Source organism: Anguilla rostrata, chromosome 12 (assembly GCF_018555375.3).
Source record: "Anguilla rostrata isolate EN2019 chromosome 12, ASM1855537v3, whole genome shotgun sequence".
NCBI lineage: Eukaryota > Metazoa > Chordata > Actinopteri > Anguilliformes > Anguillidae > Anguilla > Anguilla rostrata.
The window spans coordinates 37,580,221-37,593,640 of record NC_057944.1 but is presented as its reverse complement, the minus strand read 5'-3'; the positions used below and the strand labels follow the sequence as shown (position 1 = coordinate 37,593,640).

Sequence of the window (13,420 nt, the reverse complement as noted above, 5' to 3'; positions counted from 1 at the left end):
GTGTGTGCGTGCGTGCGTGTGTATGTGTGAGTGTGCCTGAGTGTATCAGTGTATGTGTGAGTGTATGTGTGCGTGTATGTGAGTGTATGTGTGTGTGTGTGAGTGTATGAGTGTATGTGTGGGTGTGTGTGAGTGTATGTGCGTGTGAGAGTGTATGTGTGTGTGTTTCTCACCTGTACAGGCTGCGTCAGGGTGGCAGGAGCGACTCCCTGCTTGGCTGTGGCTCCAGCTGGTCCTGAGGCCCCCGAAAACAATGTGACTTCACTGGATCCTGCAAGACGCCAAGAAAACAGAATACACACTGAAGAGAGGAGGTGATCCAGCCAATCAGGGCTCCTCGTTCACCGTTCAGCTCCAGTCTAGAGCTTCAGAGGCCTGTAGTGTCGGTCTGCTGGTTTTGATGCTGACTTGCTGAAGAGTCCACACACCTTGTTTAGAAGACACTAAACCGGTTTCGGATTGTAAGAAGTGTGAGTCTAACCTGTGGATGGCGTCTTCACCAGCACTGGTGCCTGCTGCAGCAGGGAGGCCAGCTGAGCTGGGGTCGTGGCGCATGTTGATGATGTCACAGGCTGGGCGGTGGACGGGTCCTGTGGAGAGCTGAACTGATTGGTGGAGGCCGGCTGGGCTGCAGTCTGCTGCTTGGCCTGGAGGATGATGTTCTGCTGGACCTAAGAGTGGGCGGGGCAAGCGAGTGAAGATTCTGACAAATCAGGAGCCGTGTGCACTTCCGCCCCGCCTCCTCCTGCACCCGATACACAAACCTTCTACACAGACACAGTGATGTCACTGTATCGAGCCCATTGGAGCGATAAATAACAAGAACAGGCCACTCGACCCTCATCATTCCAGGGCGACATAGCTCAGGAGGTAAGACCGATTGTCTGGCAGTCGGAGGGTTGCCGGTTCAAACCCCGTCCTGGGCGTGTCGAAGTGTCCTTGAGCAAGACACCTAACCCCTAATCCCTAACTGCTCCGGCGAATGAGAGGCATCAATTGTAAAGCGCTTTGGATAAAAGCGCTATATAAATGCAGTCCATTTACCATTTACCATTTACCATCATGGCTCAATTTTTACCTTCAAACTAGAGAGCAGCGAGCACCACATCAGGCCTGGACTTGAACCCAAACACACACCAGGGGTCTCCGCCTCGAGCTGCTCCACACCCTGACAGCCAGCTCAGCATGGAGCAGCCCGCAGGCCAAGCATAACAGGCAGAGCCCCTCAGGGAAGCAGACCGTTTAAAGGTGGTAATGGATCACTGATATTAGTGTGTAAGTGACAGGAGGCAGCTGGGTGACAGTAGACGGCAGTTAGGCTGTGGAAAGTTCATAGCGGATATGAGTGTGTAAGGGACAGTAGACAGCAGTTAGGCTTGTGGAAGTTAATAGGGTATGGTGTGTAGGACAGTAGACAGCAGTTAGGCTGTGGAAGTTAAGTGGATAGTGTAGACAGTAGCAGCAGTTAGGCTGTGGAAGGTTAATAGTAGGTATGAGTGTGTAAGGGACAGTAGACAGCAGTTAGGCTGTGGAAGGTTAAGAGCGGATATGAGTGTGTAAGGGACAGTAGACAGCAGTTAGGCTGTGGAAGGTTAATAGTAGGTATGTGTGTGTAAGGGACAGTAGACGGCAGTTAGGCTGTGGAAAGTTAATAGCGGATATGGGTGTGTAAGGGACAGTAGACAGCAGTTAGGCTGTGGAAAGTTAATAGCGGATATGAGTGTGTAAGTGACAGTAGACGGCAGTTAGGCTGTGGAAGGTTAAGAGCAGATATGAGTGTGTAAGTGACAGTAGACGGCAGTTAGGCTGTGGAAAGTTAATAGCGGATATGAGTGTGTAAGTGACAGTAGACGGCAGTTAGGCTGTGGAAAGTTAATAGCGGATATTAGTGTGTAAATGACAGTAGACGGCAGTTAGGCTGTGGAAGGTTAATAGTAGGTATGTGTGTAAGGGACAGCAGACAGCAGTTAGGCTGTGGAAAGTTCATAGTGGATATGAGGATGTAAGTGACCGTGGATGGGCGGTACCTGGTGGAGTTTCTCCAGCAGCTGTTTCTGCTGCGCGGACGGCTGCTCGATGGCGGACAGCGTCTGCAGCTTCGCCCCCACCATCTGCAGGGTCTGCTGCTGCTCCACCGTCAGGCTCTGCACCACAGCGCCCCCCGAGGGCGCGAACTGGAACTGCACCGGCACCTGCACCGCCGCGGGGGGCTTGGGCGAGTGGGAGGGGCCGACGGAGGCCACGCCCACGTCCTGCTGGAAGGGGGCGGGCTGCGAGGGCGGGCGGGGCTGTGGCTGGATTTGGGTCTGGATCTGAGGTTGCTGCGGTTGCTGTTGCTGTGGCGACGGCAGTGGCTGGGGTAGGGGTTGGGGTGCGGGCTGCGGGGAGCCCCCGATTTGGTTGTGGATGATGAAGAGGGGGGGCAGGGAGGAGGGGGTGCAGGAGCGGGACGGGGTCGGGGCCTGGGACTGGGACTGGGGCTGGGCGGGTGGGGGGAGTGGATGGGCTGGCCCAGAATGAGGGGGGAGGCCTGGGCAGGCTGGGGGCTGTCTGCCGCTGGGACCGCCCCCCCCGGCTGGGAGGGGGACACGCTCTGGAGCTTCAGCTGCTGCTGGGGGCCTGCAGAGGGGATCTGGGGGGTTTTTGTGATTGGGGGGCAAGGTGGGGGCAGAGAAAGGCAGCGTTAGATAACACACATTTCAGGGCTTTTGGATGTGCAGGCATTATTTGAACCCCCAGCAACTGCGATAACCAGAAAACTGGACCATCCCGCACGCTACAGTAACACAGAAACAACCTTTTTATAGAATCAGCTACAGCAGAGGTATCGTGACAAAAACGAGACTGAAAGCAAATCAACCAAAACACACTGTTATTAAGAGAGGACACATCCTTATCAACACAATCAATGGGAACATAATCTAACTCTTATTAACATAATCAATGGGAACATAATCTAACTCTTAACACAATCAATGGGAACATAATCTAACTCTTATTAACATAATCAATGGGAACATAATCTAACGCTTATTAACATAATCAATGGGAACATAATCTAACGCTTATTAACATAATCAAATATCAGCAACAGATATTCAGTAATAAGAACCAGATTATCCTTGGACCCCACAGCACTAATCACACACTGCGTCTAAACTGATTGAGGAAAGTGGGGACCGAGGATACTGGAGTGCGCTCTGGAAGACCACAGGACAGGAATAGCACACAGCACAAAGTGAGGACACAGCGGCAGCACTGAGAAGCACTGAGAAGCCGCACTGGTCTAACGGGACTTAGCGCAATTCTTTAAAAAAGCAAAGCTGGACAGGGATGTAGAGCACTATCATACTACTTCACTAAAATTTACCAACAGATCAAACCGGTTTGCATCCCTGTCCGTTTTGTGTGCTTTTATGAAGCTGCTTATTTTGAGTTTAAATATATCTGTCAGAATAACCACCTACTTCCTATCACATAAATTTTATTAGCATTGAACATGGGATACAGAAGAGAAGCCATTGTCCTTTTTTTCCCCACGCAAACGTTTTAAAAGCAAAGCCAAGGCCGTATAACTCCTCTCTCCTTAGAGAGCCTTGGCTGCTTTTCAGGAGATCGAGTGCATGTGGAGCTGACTGATCTATCCGTGATTCCCAGTGAACCCATTTAACCAGAGCAGGTGACCAGGACCCAAAAGCCTTGGGTGATGACCTTGGGGGGTGATCTAGGGAGGTGATTTTGTGATCTAGAGGTGATCTTGTGGTCTAGAGGTGATCCTGTTATCTAGGGGGGTGATCTTGTGATCTAGAGGTGATCTTGTGGTCTAGAGGTGATCCTGCTATCTAAGGGGGTGATCTTGTGGTCTAGAGGTGATCCTGCTATCTAGGGGGGTGGATCTTGTGATCTAGAGGTGATCTTGTGGGAAAGGTGATTGTATGATCAAACTAGGTCATCTTTTGATCCAGGAAGGTGATTCTGTCATCTAGTGATCTACTGATCAGTGGAAGACATCATGTGATGCAAGTAGATCTGGGAAGGTGATCTTCTGGGAAGGTGACACAGAACGTAGTTGGTAAGGGGCGTGGGGGGGGCACATTTACGATGGTGCCAATATAATACAGGCGGGGGGGTCGGGGAAGGGGGTAAGAAAAAGGGTGTAGCAGAAGAAAGACAGGATGGGAAAGGTGGGGACTAGAGGTGGCTGATGCTCAGAAGTACAGAACTGGCACTCCAGGGTCTGTACTGGGGGGTTAGAAAGAGATGTACAGATGTGGGGGGGGGAGATGCCAAAATGAGAGATTAGAGACTGGAGTGAAACATGCAAGACAGATGTGTGGAACGTTGTCTTCTCCTGTCTTTAAGGTACACCTCGACATGCCAGTCACTAACAGCTTCAAAACCATAGAAAAATTAACTGGGAAACGTGATTGCATTGGCAGAAATAACTGAAAAACACACGCGTTCAGCAACGCGTGCGTGTGTTCAATCAATGCAAGCCGCGTGCGCTGCACACGCTGGGGCTCCAGCGTTTCTACTGTACGGGACGGCGCTACGCTAACAAGGCGCAATAACAAGGAGAAGCCATAACAACGTAGCACAGCAGCCATGCTAAAAGCGTTAGCAGCATAGCCAGCACGTCATTAAACAGCACACCAGACAAGGCATCTCCAAAAGCGTGCCACTAAGCGTGCGTGTGGGGGGCCCGGGGGGTGCACAACTGTGCTAATTTAAGCACATTTATTAGGACAGGAAAGGAGTACAAGACACACACGCACACACACACAGATATGGAAAGGTGAGAGGCTATTACAGAACAGAGAAACATTAGAACGTGACACCAGATAAAAATAAAACACAGAAGAGTTCTGCTGGGAGACAGTGTTTGAATTAGTGGTAGCAAAAAAGGGCGGGGCTGAAGGGAAGGGGGTGTGTCTACCTGATGAACCACTGCTGCCTTGTGGGAGGGGCCATGGGAGTGGGCGGGGCTCTGGGCTGGCCCAGTCTCGGCCGATAAGCTGCTATGGCTTGAATGGGCGGGGCCACCGTCGCTGCTGACGATGACAGATGCAGGGACACACCCCGAAGGGCGGGGATCGCTCTCTGATTGGCACTTCTGGTCCTGATGTGGGCGAGTCCACGGTTTTAGCATGGAATCAGCGGTCAACGCACGTTCAGGACCCCTAGTCATTCATAATATTCATACTCAGTGCTGTTCTAGGATCTGTTTTGCCTGCCAGTTCACTATGGATAAGCTTAGCGGGCAAGGACCAAAGGACAACAATCAATCAATTCTTTTTGTGTGGAGATTTATTTTATTTTTTTTATCTCAATCCAACCAGGAAAGTTCTCAACAGATGACCTGGGGACTGGAAGTGGGTAAGGAATACCATAGATCGTTAATGGCCACAGTGAGTACGGGCCCTGGTTTAACATCTCTCCTGAAAGACAGCACCTTCTACAGCACAGTGTCCCCATCCCTGTGTCCACTGGGGCAGTGGACTTTGAGGCTAAATCAAACTTAACATTCGGCAAACGAACCAAATGGATTGAAGATTCAGAATGAGACTGACCTGCTGCAGGAACATATGCAAGGAATCCTGGCTGAGGAACATTCCGGAGCCCTGAGGAGCCAGGAAGGGGCTGTGCTGGGCCAGAGGGGGCGCCAGAGAGCCGGACGAGGGGGTCATGGAGGACGAGGAGGAGGAAGACAAGGACGGAGACGAGGAAGAGGGGACCGAGATGGAGATGGACGAAGGCGGCGTGGTCTGCACGGTCAGGATCGAGGGCGGCGGAGGCTGCAGCGACGGAGGGGGCGGGGCTTGTGCAAGGTGGGCGGGCTGGTCCACGGCTCCGCCCACCACCGAAACGCTGTCCGTCGGCTGGCACTGGGCTATCGCCGGTCCCCCTCCAAGGGGGGCGAGGCCGGCCTGCTGCGGAGGAGGAGGAGGAGGAGGAGGCGGAGGAAGAGGAGGCTGCAAACTGACCGCCGGACCCAAGCCTTCCACCTGCCCCAGCATGGCCAAGGAGTTCTGAATGGGCATGCCCTGTATGACGGCCTGGGCGTGGCCCGCCACGGAGTGGGTCTGCCCCTGGGCCTGTGCCAGCGAGACGGGCACCTGGAACAGGGTGTGCTGGCCCATCTGCCCCGGCTGCAGCTGGATGTGCCCCGACAGGATGTGGGCGGTGCCGGGCGGGCCCTGCGACGCCAGCACCTGGCCCAGGTTCAGGTTCTGGTTGGGGGCCAGAATCTGGTTGGCGATGAGCTGGCCCCCGGGGCCCTGGCTGGCAATGATGTGGCCCCCCGGGTGCTGGGCGAGGATCTGGGCCCCCCCCTGCAGCTGCGGCAGCAGGAACTGGTTGGAGGGAATGACGAAGCTGCCCGACTGGTTGAGCAGGTGGACGCCCTGCTGCTTGAAGAGCGCCTGGGGGAAGGAGGGCCCCTGGGGGCCCGCCTGGGCGCTCAGCACCACGTTGGCGCCGGGCTTGCCCGTCAGGAAGGCCACGCCCTGGGCGGCGGCCCCCGGGACCTGCCCCTGCTGGAGCCCCACCCCTTTCCCGCCGTCGTTCTGCAGAGCGCTGGGGGCGGGGAGCTGCTGGGCGGGAGGCGGCTGCTGCGGCGGCTGCTGCTGCTGAACGTGCTGCTGCTTGTAGAGTTTGGCGCCCCCTAGTGGAGGCTTGGGCTGAATGGGCGTGGGCGTCCGCTGGATGACCACGTTCTGCATGATCTGGCCGGGGGGCGGAGCCTGCTGCGGCGTCCCGACTCCGAGGGGGGGGGCGCCCCCGAAACCCACCAGCCCGGCAGAGCTGGCGATGGCACCCCCGCTGCCAGAGACCGCGCTGCTAACGCTAACGGCAATGCCGCCGACGCCGGCCCCATTCAGGGCCGGGGCCCCCACGGCAGGCTTGCCGCCCTGGATCAGCAGGCCCCCCCCGAGCCCCGGCTGAGCCGCGGTGCCCCCCGCGTCCGGGCCGGCCTGGTGCAGCTGGTACCCGCTCATGGTTTTGGCCAGGATGGGCTGCCCCGAGGGGTTGATGGCCATGACGGTGGGCTGGCCCATGACCTGGATCTGGCCGAGGCCCAGGTGGCCGGCGGGGCCGCCGTTGGGCAGGGCCTGCAGGCCCGAGATGGGCTGCAGCGTGACGTTCCCCAGGCCCACCTGCTGCATGAAGGGCTGGACCGCCACCGCCTTGCTCATCACCTGCGGCTGCAGCTGCAGGCCCGGGTGGGCCAGGACCGAGCCCATCACGTCCGGGGCGGCGCCGGGGGGCGTGGCCGTGGCGCTGGGGGCGGGGCTGTGGAAGATCTGCCCCCCCAGGTGGACGGCGGGGGCCCCGGGGGCCGGCAGGCCGGGCTCGGGCAGGGCCTGGACCACCTGCGTCAGGCCGGGGAGGCAGAAGGAGCCCAGGTCCAGCTCGGCCTCCGCCTCCTGCAGGCTCTGCTCCGTGATGTTGGCCTCGGCCAGGCTCTGCTGCAGGATGTCGCAGGGCTCGTGGTTGGCCCCGCCCACCCCGCCGCCGCCGCCGCCCTCCCTGGCCCCGCCCCCCGGCGACCCGCCCCCGAGGATGTCATCGTCCTCCAGGAAGTCCAGGTCCACGCTGCTGCTGGGCAGGCCGGACGGGTCGCTGACAGACAGCTGATTGGACGGCTGGACCTGGGGCACGTGGACCTGGGGAAAGGGGAGCAGGAAGCAGGAAGTAGGAAGCAGGAAGTGTGGTTGGTGGATGGGGGGGAAAAAAGCAAGCAGGAGACAGAAATAAAAAATTAAAACAGTTAGCGCACGCTCACTTATGGTTCACTCACTGAACGCACAACGCAGCCCCCTCTCAAACAGCAAAGCCGGACAGACGTTGAGAGAGAGAGCGGGAGCGAACTCTACTTCGGCTAAAACCGCGGCGAGCAAAAAAAAAAAAAAAAGCTGAATGGGGAACCCTGCCAAGCGGGCCGCAGGAAACGGAGAGAGAGACTCAGGCGGGAGAAGAGCGGAGCGAGGGGGCGCTCATGGGTCTGTGGAGAAAGAAGAGGAAGGAACGAAGGAAGGAAAGGAAGGGAGAGAGGAAGAGAGGGCACTACCAGGGACAAGGGAATGCCGTCTCTGATGATGTCAAACCGGGTCCCCGGGGGGTTCAAGCGTCAGTGTGTGTACATGCACAGAGTCCAGGGTACGAAACACGAGCGTGCCCCACACACAAACACACAGAAAGGCAGGAGAAATTTGGGGAAGGTGGGGGGGGGGGGGGGGTTACTCACCCCAGCCCCGGAGAAGAAGGAGCTGGCGGGGTCAGCCGAGCCGTCCAAAAGGTCATCGGTGTCCAGCTACAGACGGACACACGCAGGGTAGGACAGAAAGACAGACAGACGGACGGGGGGGGCAGACAGACAAATGGAGAGACGGATGGACGGACAGGTGGGCAGACAGAGAGGAGACAGAGAGGACCGCGACAGAGACAGGGACACACACGGAGAGCCACGGGGAACCGGGGACGAGGGCAGACACACGAGAAGCAGCACGCAGACCCGCCACGGGACAAAGGGAGGAGCCGAGCGAGGACAGGAGGACAGGAGGACAGGAGGGAGGGTTAGGAAAACAGAACGACAAGGGGTGGAAAAAAAGGAGGGAAAAAAGGCAGAAAGGATAGGAAACAGGAGGTTAGTACTCTGTCAGTGCTTATATATCGAAAGAAGGGGGGGGGAAATAAAAGCAGGACGGAAATTAAGATCAATAAAATGCTTTTTTTTTTTTTGCAGAAGACACCTGCAATCCACAGAGAGACTGAGACAGAGAGATAATGTGGGGAACAGCGAAGAAGCAGCTACCAGGCTGCTTAAAGTAGGTACGACACTATGAAGGCCAATATGTCAAATAAATGGTATATTCAATATACCAAATGCCAAATAAACGATATGCTGGTATACCAAATGCCACCAAATAAATGGTATATTCAATATATTCCAAATTATATAACAATATAGGTTAAAGAGCCGCAAAAATGGTATTTTTAATACATTTTTAAACATTGTCCAACTGGAGCACTAGCTGACCCCCCACACACAGTCAAGGAAAGCTTTGTCGCTGAAGGAGAAAAACAATATCTCCATCCCTTTAAGCCCCCCCCGTCCAACCCCGGCCAAAACTCACATGCGTTTCTGATCCATGAAGAAAGTCATTCAGGGCCTGAGGGTCGCTGTGGGAGAGAACGGCCTCGTTGAGAATGACATTCACACTCAGGCATTCAGCAGGCTCATTCATTCACTTATTTATTATTTTACAAGGCCAGTTCTCTCGCTGTTATTCTACATGACTGCAGTGACAAAACTCCAGAGAGTGAAAATGTTTACTTTTACTGGTGTAAAGAGTCAACTGGGCCAAACCTTTCCCTGTCCTAATTAAAGTACCCCTCTTAGAAAGTTGTAACTGGCTTTTCCTCAGGTAGCGGTTTCTCAGACACATCTTTTTTTTTTCTTCTGTTTTTCTTCCTAGCGATTTTTCATTCCTTGGATCGTGTCGGCAGAGTGATCGGCTGTTATTTTTATTTTGTCCGCGGAAGCGACGCAGGAAGCCAAACTATGCAAAGATCACATCCGCGACGTCCAGACAAGACTCTGCACTAATAGGCCTCGGCCTGATGAGAGGGAGATAAGCCGATGTCTGATGAGAATTTGAGCAGTAAGCGAAACTGAGAACAGAGACTAGAACTCACCAAATTACATCTAGCAAGCACCTGCCATCTTCATCGTCCATGTCAACTGCAAAGTAACGGTGCTGGTTTAGGTACACAGGGCGCACAAACTCACACACAGGATTACATGCGCACACACACACAGGCAGTTTAATTTTAAGAGCTCAGCTTAAAGCAAGAAAAATAAAGTGAGAAAACTCGGGTCTGGTCTAACCTGTTTGTTTTAAGCACAGTTCTCCTTGCAGGCTCATGTGAGGAAGGCATATTCTCCGCAAAACTGAAAAAATGACCAGAAAAACAACACGGAAATGACCAGAAAATAACTGAAAATGACCTGAAGAGATATAAAACAATAATGTCACATATGGGGGAACACTGGTTTCAGCAATACAAACTTAACACGCCATTCCAAAGGCTACAGAAACAGCATCCTGACTAAACCTGTCAGAATACAGTCGCATTAAACAAACAGACTCTCCCTTCATTTATTTTCTCTTTTTTTTGGGGGGGGGGGCTGTTTTATTTTTCTTTTTTTTAATAGTGGATGGTGGATTTGGGATCAGAAAGCATCGTCACTGCAAAGAGACAAGCCTGCGTTAAAGGTGAACACACATACAGTGTAAGACACAGGTTGCTAAAACTCACTCGAAACACTAGCGAGAGGGACACAAAACAATCACAGCATTACGGTTGCTCTTTGCCAAAGACATTCCATAATCCTGGGAGACGTGTTCGTAACGCTTACATCACCATTTGCACAGAGAGCGCGACACAACCGAACACTCTGATGAAAGATACAACGGGACTAACTAACTCATCTCGTTTCTGAACCCCGCATACTAATTTCCTGGGTCCAACGCTTCAGAAAGCTGCAATAGTAGGCCTCCTTTTACAAGGTTCAGTTCTCTTTAGCTGATGTACAAACCCACTGTGGCCTGTACAGTGTTGGTAGTAGTTGACCAGATTCATACAAGGTGATTGACAAATTCAACCATTCTGTTACAATGACAAATGACAAAAACGTTAAGCATTGCGAAGTAACAAGCGTATAGTGTACTGCAAGTAAAATTAAATATTCTTATGCACAGATTTATTTCACACACACAAAAAAACTGTTTTAAAAAATGTTTTCACGGGCATCTGGGAAGAACAATATCTACAAATGAACATTTCTGTTTAAATGTACATTTAAACGTTAACCCTCCTGTTATGTTGCGGGTCAAATTGACCCTTTCTAAAGTTTGAAAATCTAGGAAAAATACTTAAAATTATTTTTTCAGTATGAAACTTCTTCTACTGGCCTTAATTAGTGTAATCAACATTTTAAATTAAAATGGTTCATTTCATGTATTTGCAAACCCCCCCTGTATGGGGATTGACCCGGGAACATTTTTGCTGTACCTAAAAAATGAACAGAACAGGAGGGTTAACCTTTTAAGCTTTTACGGAAGAGCACCCCATGTATTCACTCCCCTGATCTGCGGAAACATTCTACACGATACATTCCTCAATTGTTCCCATACACTCTCAGAAATAAAGGTATAGTGGAGGGACGTATTGTTCTTTAAGGAACAAATTTCCCAAATGTACCCTGAAAGTTCTATTTGGGTACTAAATTATCTTTCACAAGTTTTAAAAAAAGGTACATATGCAATGCATTATGTAGCCTATTGCCGGCCAGGGCAAAATGTTTTATTTATCTACAGGGTGCCCCTCAAGTTCGTACCTTTTTAGACACTTTTTCGTAGCTTTTTTTTCCCTGAGAGTGTAAAACATAAGCAAAAGCCACAGGCTGTGCTGTTGGCTTTTTTTTTATTTTTGGAGGTGGAATTTATTTTTGGATCCGACTGGCTTCCATGAAGGTCATTTCTACCACCGCTTTCAGCTCTGCTTAATAATAGGATTATTAATAGCAACGTTAATAACGAACCATGTCACATGAAACTGAAAATGTACACAAAAACAACATAGCATTTTCCACAGACGACGATACGTTCTTTACAGACTTCAAATATTAGCCGTGAGATCGCCACAAACTTAAACCGTCTGTGTTCCCAACTTTTTTCCCCAAATGCAACGATGTATAAAATACAATGTACGGGTCTTGGTATCTCAAACGAGACCGTGCATGCTAGATCGAATGAAACACTGACCACTTTAACAGAATTTCAGCAAGCATTTTGCACAAATTTAATTCGAGCACAAGACAACACCAGTTTCAGGTTTGAGCGCAGGAGTATCTGCATGAAGAAGTAAAAGAAAAAAGAAGCAAGAACACTTTGCAGGCTATACATGCTATGACGTGTTTAGAAATCCTTCCAGTTCTCAGAACAAAATGACATTTGATGAGGAGACTAGCTGCCCGAGGACATGACATTTTTCATTCTCCTTTGGCGTAACCAGACACAATAAAAACCTGAATATATTACTGACCATTGGATCACAGAGCTGGAAACCCCAAACCCTTCATTTAACGGACTGTACACAATCCAAACTTGATTTCCCACCGTTATAAACTGTTTTCACATACATGTGGATAATGCAAATTAATCCAAAAGAAAATATAATAATCAAAGAATTGCAGAGAAACCCCTCGAAATCGTGAGCATAAGGGTCAAAAACTACAACTTCACTGATTTTTTTTTTTTTTTTTTTTGGAATTTATATAAATGTAACTGTCAAACTGTCGTATTGACCACCAGGTAGGCTACGGTTCGATAAAAGCGCGGAGCATTTCCCAGTCACTCGCAATTACCAGTAAAACCCTGACTTCCGTGTTTGAACGTCTACGCTAACTTATCACTTTGAAATGTTCGCCAAAATATTATTTTCAGCGCAGAAGGCTCGTTGAGCCCAGGCTCGGGAGGAAGTTGAAATAGGCGGGGACGAAAGTCCCCCCGCTTTGCCTGAACTACACTGCACGACAAAGCAGTCAGAGAAAACTTATTTGCTGCCTCCTTATAAGCGATTGCTTCTGAGCCCATCATAGAGACAATGGAGATAAACCAAAAGGGGAAAGGGAGGCGAAAGGGGAGAGGGCATTTGTGCAATCTATCTACCAACGCAGCCACTACTTTATTCGCAGACAGCTGTGCTTTTTCCCCACAAGAAAACTAATAATCCACGTACAGAGAGTGCATGTTTTCGTCACCTGTCTTGACCTCACAACAGGGAATAGCTATACGAATGGGCACACTGCAACCTAGCTGTGCACAGTTAGCTTTAGATAGCTAGCTATATAAATATATAAAAACAGACTTGAGCGCAGGATACCAATGCTTGTCATGTATAACTATAATGCAATAGCCGGTATTTGACAACAACATCTGCAATTGTATTAATACAGCTGAACATGATAGCTGCATGAATTGCTACTAGATGCCCAGGCTTCTCTCAAAAGCAATTGCGTAGCTATATCCAAGCTAAATATGAGTTAATGTTGGAATACTCTTGGACCGGGGGGTATGCTTGGGAATTCGTTGTAAAATGAACACATTAGCCTGACCGTGCGGGATTTTGTCGTTTTAAATGAGGTAGACAAGGAGTTTGCGTTCCGCTTGCAGTGTGCAAATGTTGCGTCTTTACTAGAGTTATACAGATTTATAGAGAAATTGCTACATTGTAACAAACTCACCCGAGACGATAGAGGTGCAGGCAGCGCGGGGTCTCCAGGACATCCCCGCACGGGCTCCCATACAGGACCCGACAGAGCAACACTCGGGCAGGGAAGAGGGGGTCACTA

General features: G+C 51.2%; 1 protein-coding gene across 1 annotated transcript in view; it reads right to left on the bottom strand.

Moving 5' to 3' along the window:
• Positions 1-13,420, bottom strand: part of bicra (BRD4 interacting chromatin remodeling complex associated protein) — a 22,016-nt gene extending 8,596 nt beyond the window's left edge. Inside the window, 11 exon segments of the mRNA XM_064301068.1 lie at positions 174-271; positions 482-671; positions 2,028-2,488; positions 2,491-2,632; positions 4,937-5,119; positions 5,571-7,667; positions 8,249-8,314; positions 9,138-9,183; positions 9,700-9,745; positions 9,893-9,955; positions 13,313-13,420. Coding sequence (XP_064157138.1) covers positions 174-271; positions 482-671; positions 2,028-2,488; positions 2,491-2,632; positions 4,937-5,119; positions 5,571-7,667; positions 8,249-8,314; positions 9,138-9,183; positions 9,700-9,745; positions 9,893-9,955; positions 13,313-13,373 — 3,453 coding nt within the window. The 5' untranslated portion in view covers positions 13,374-13,420.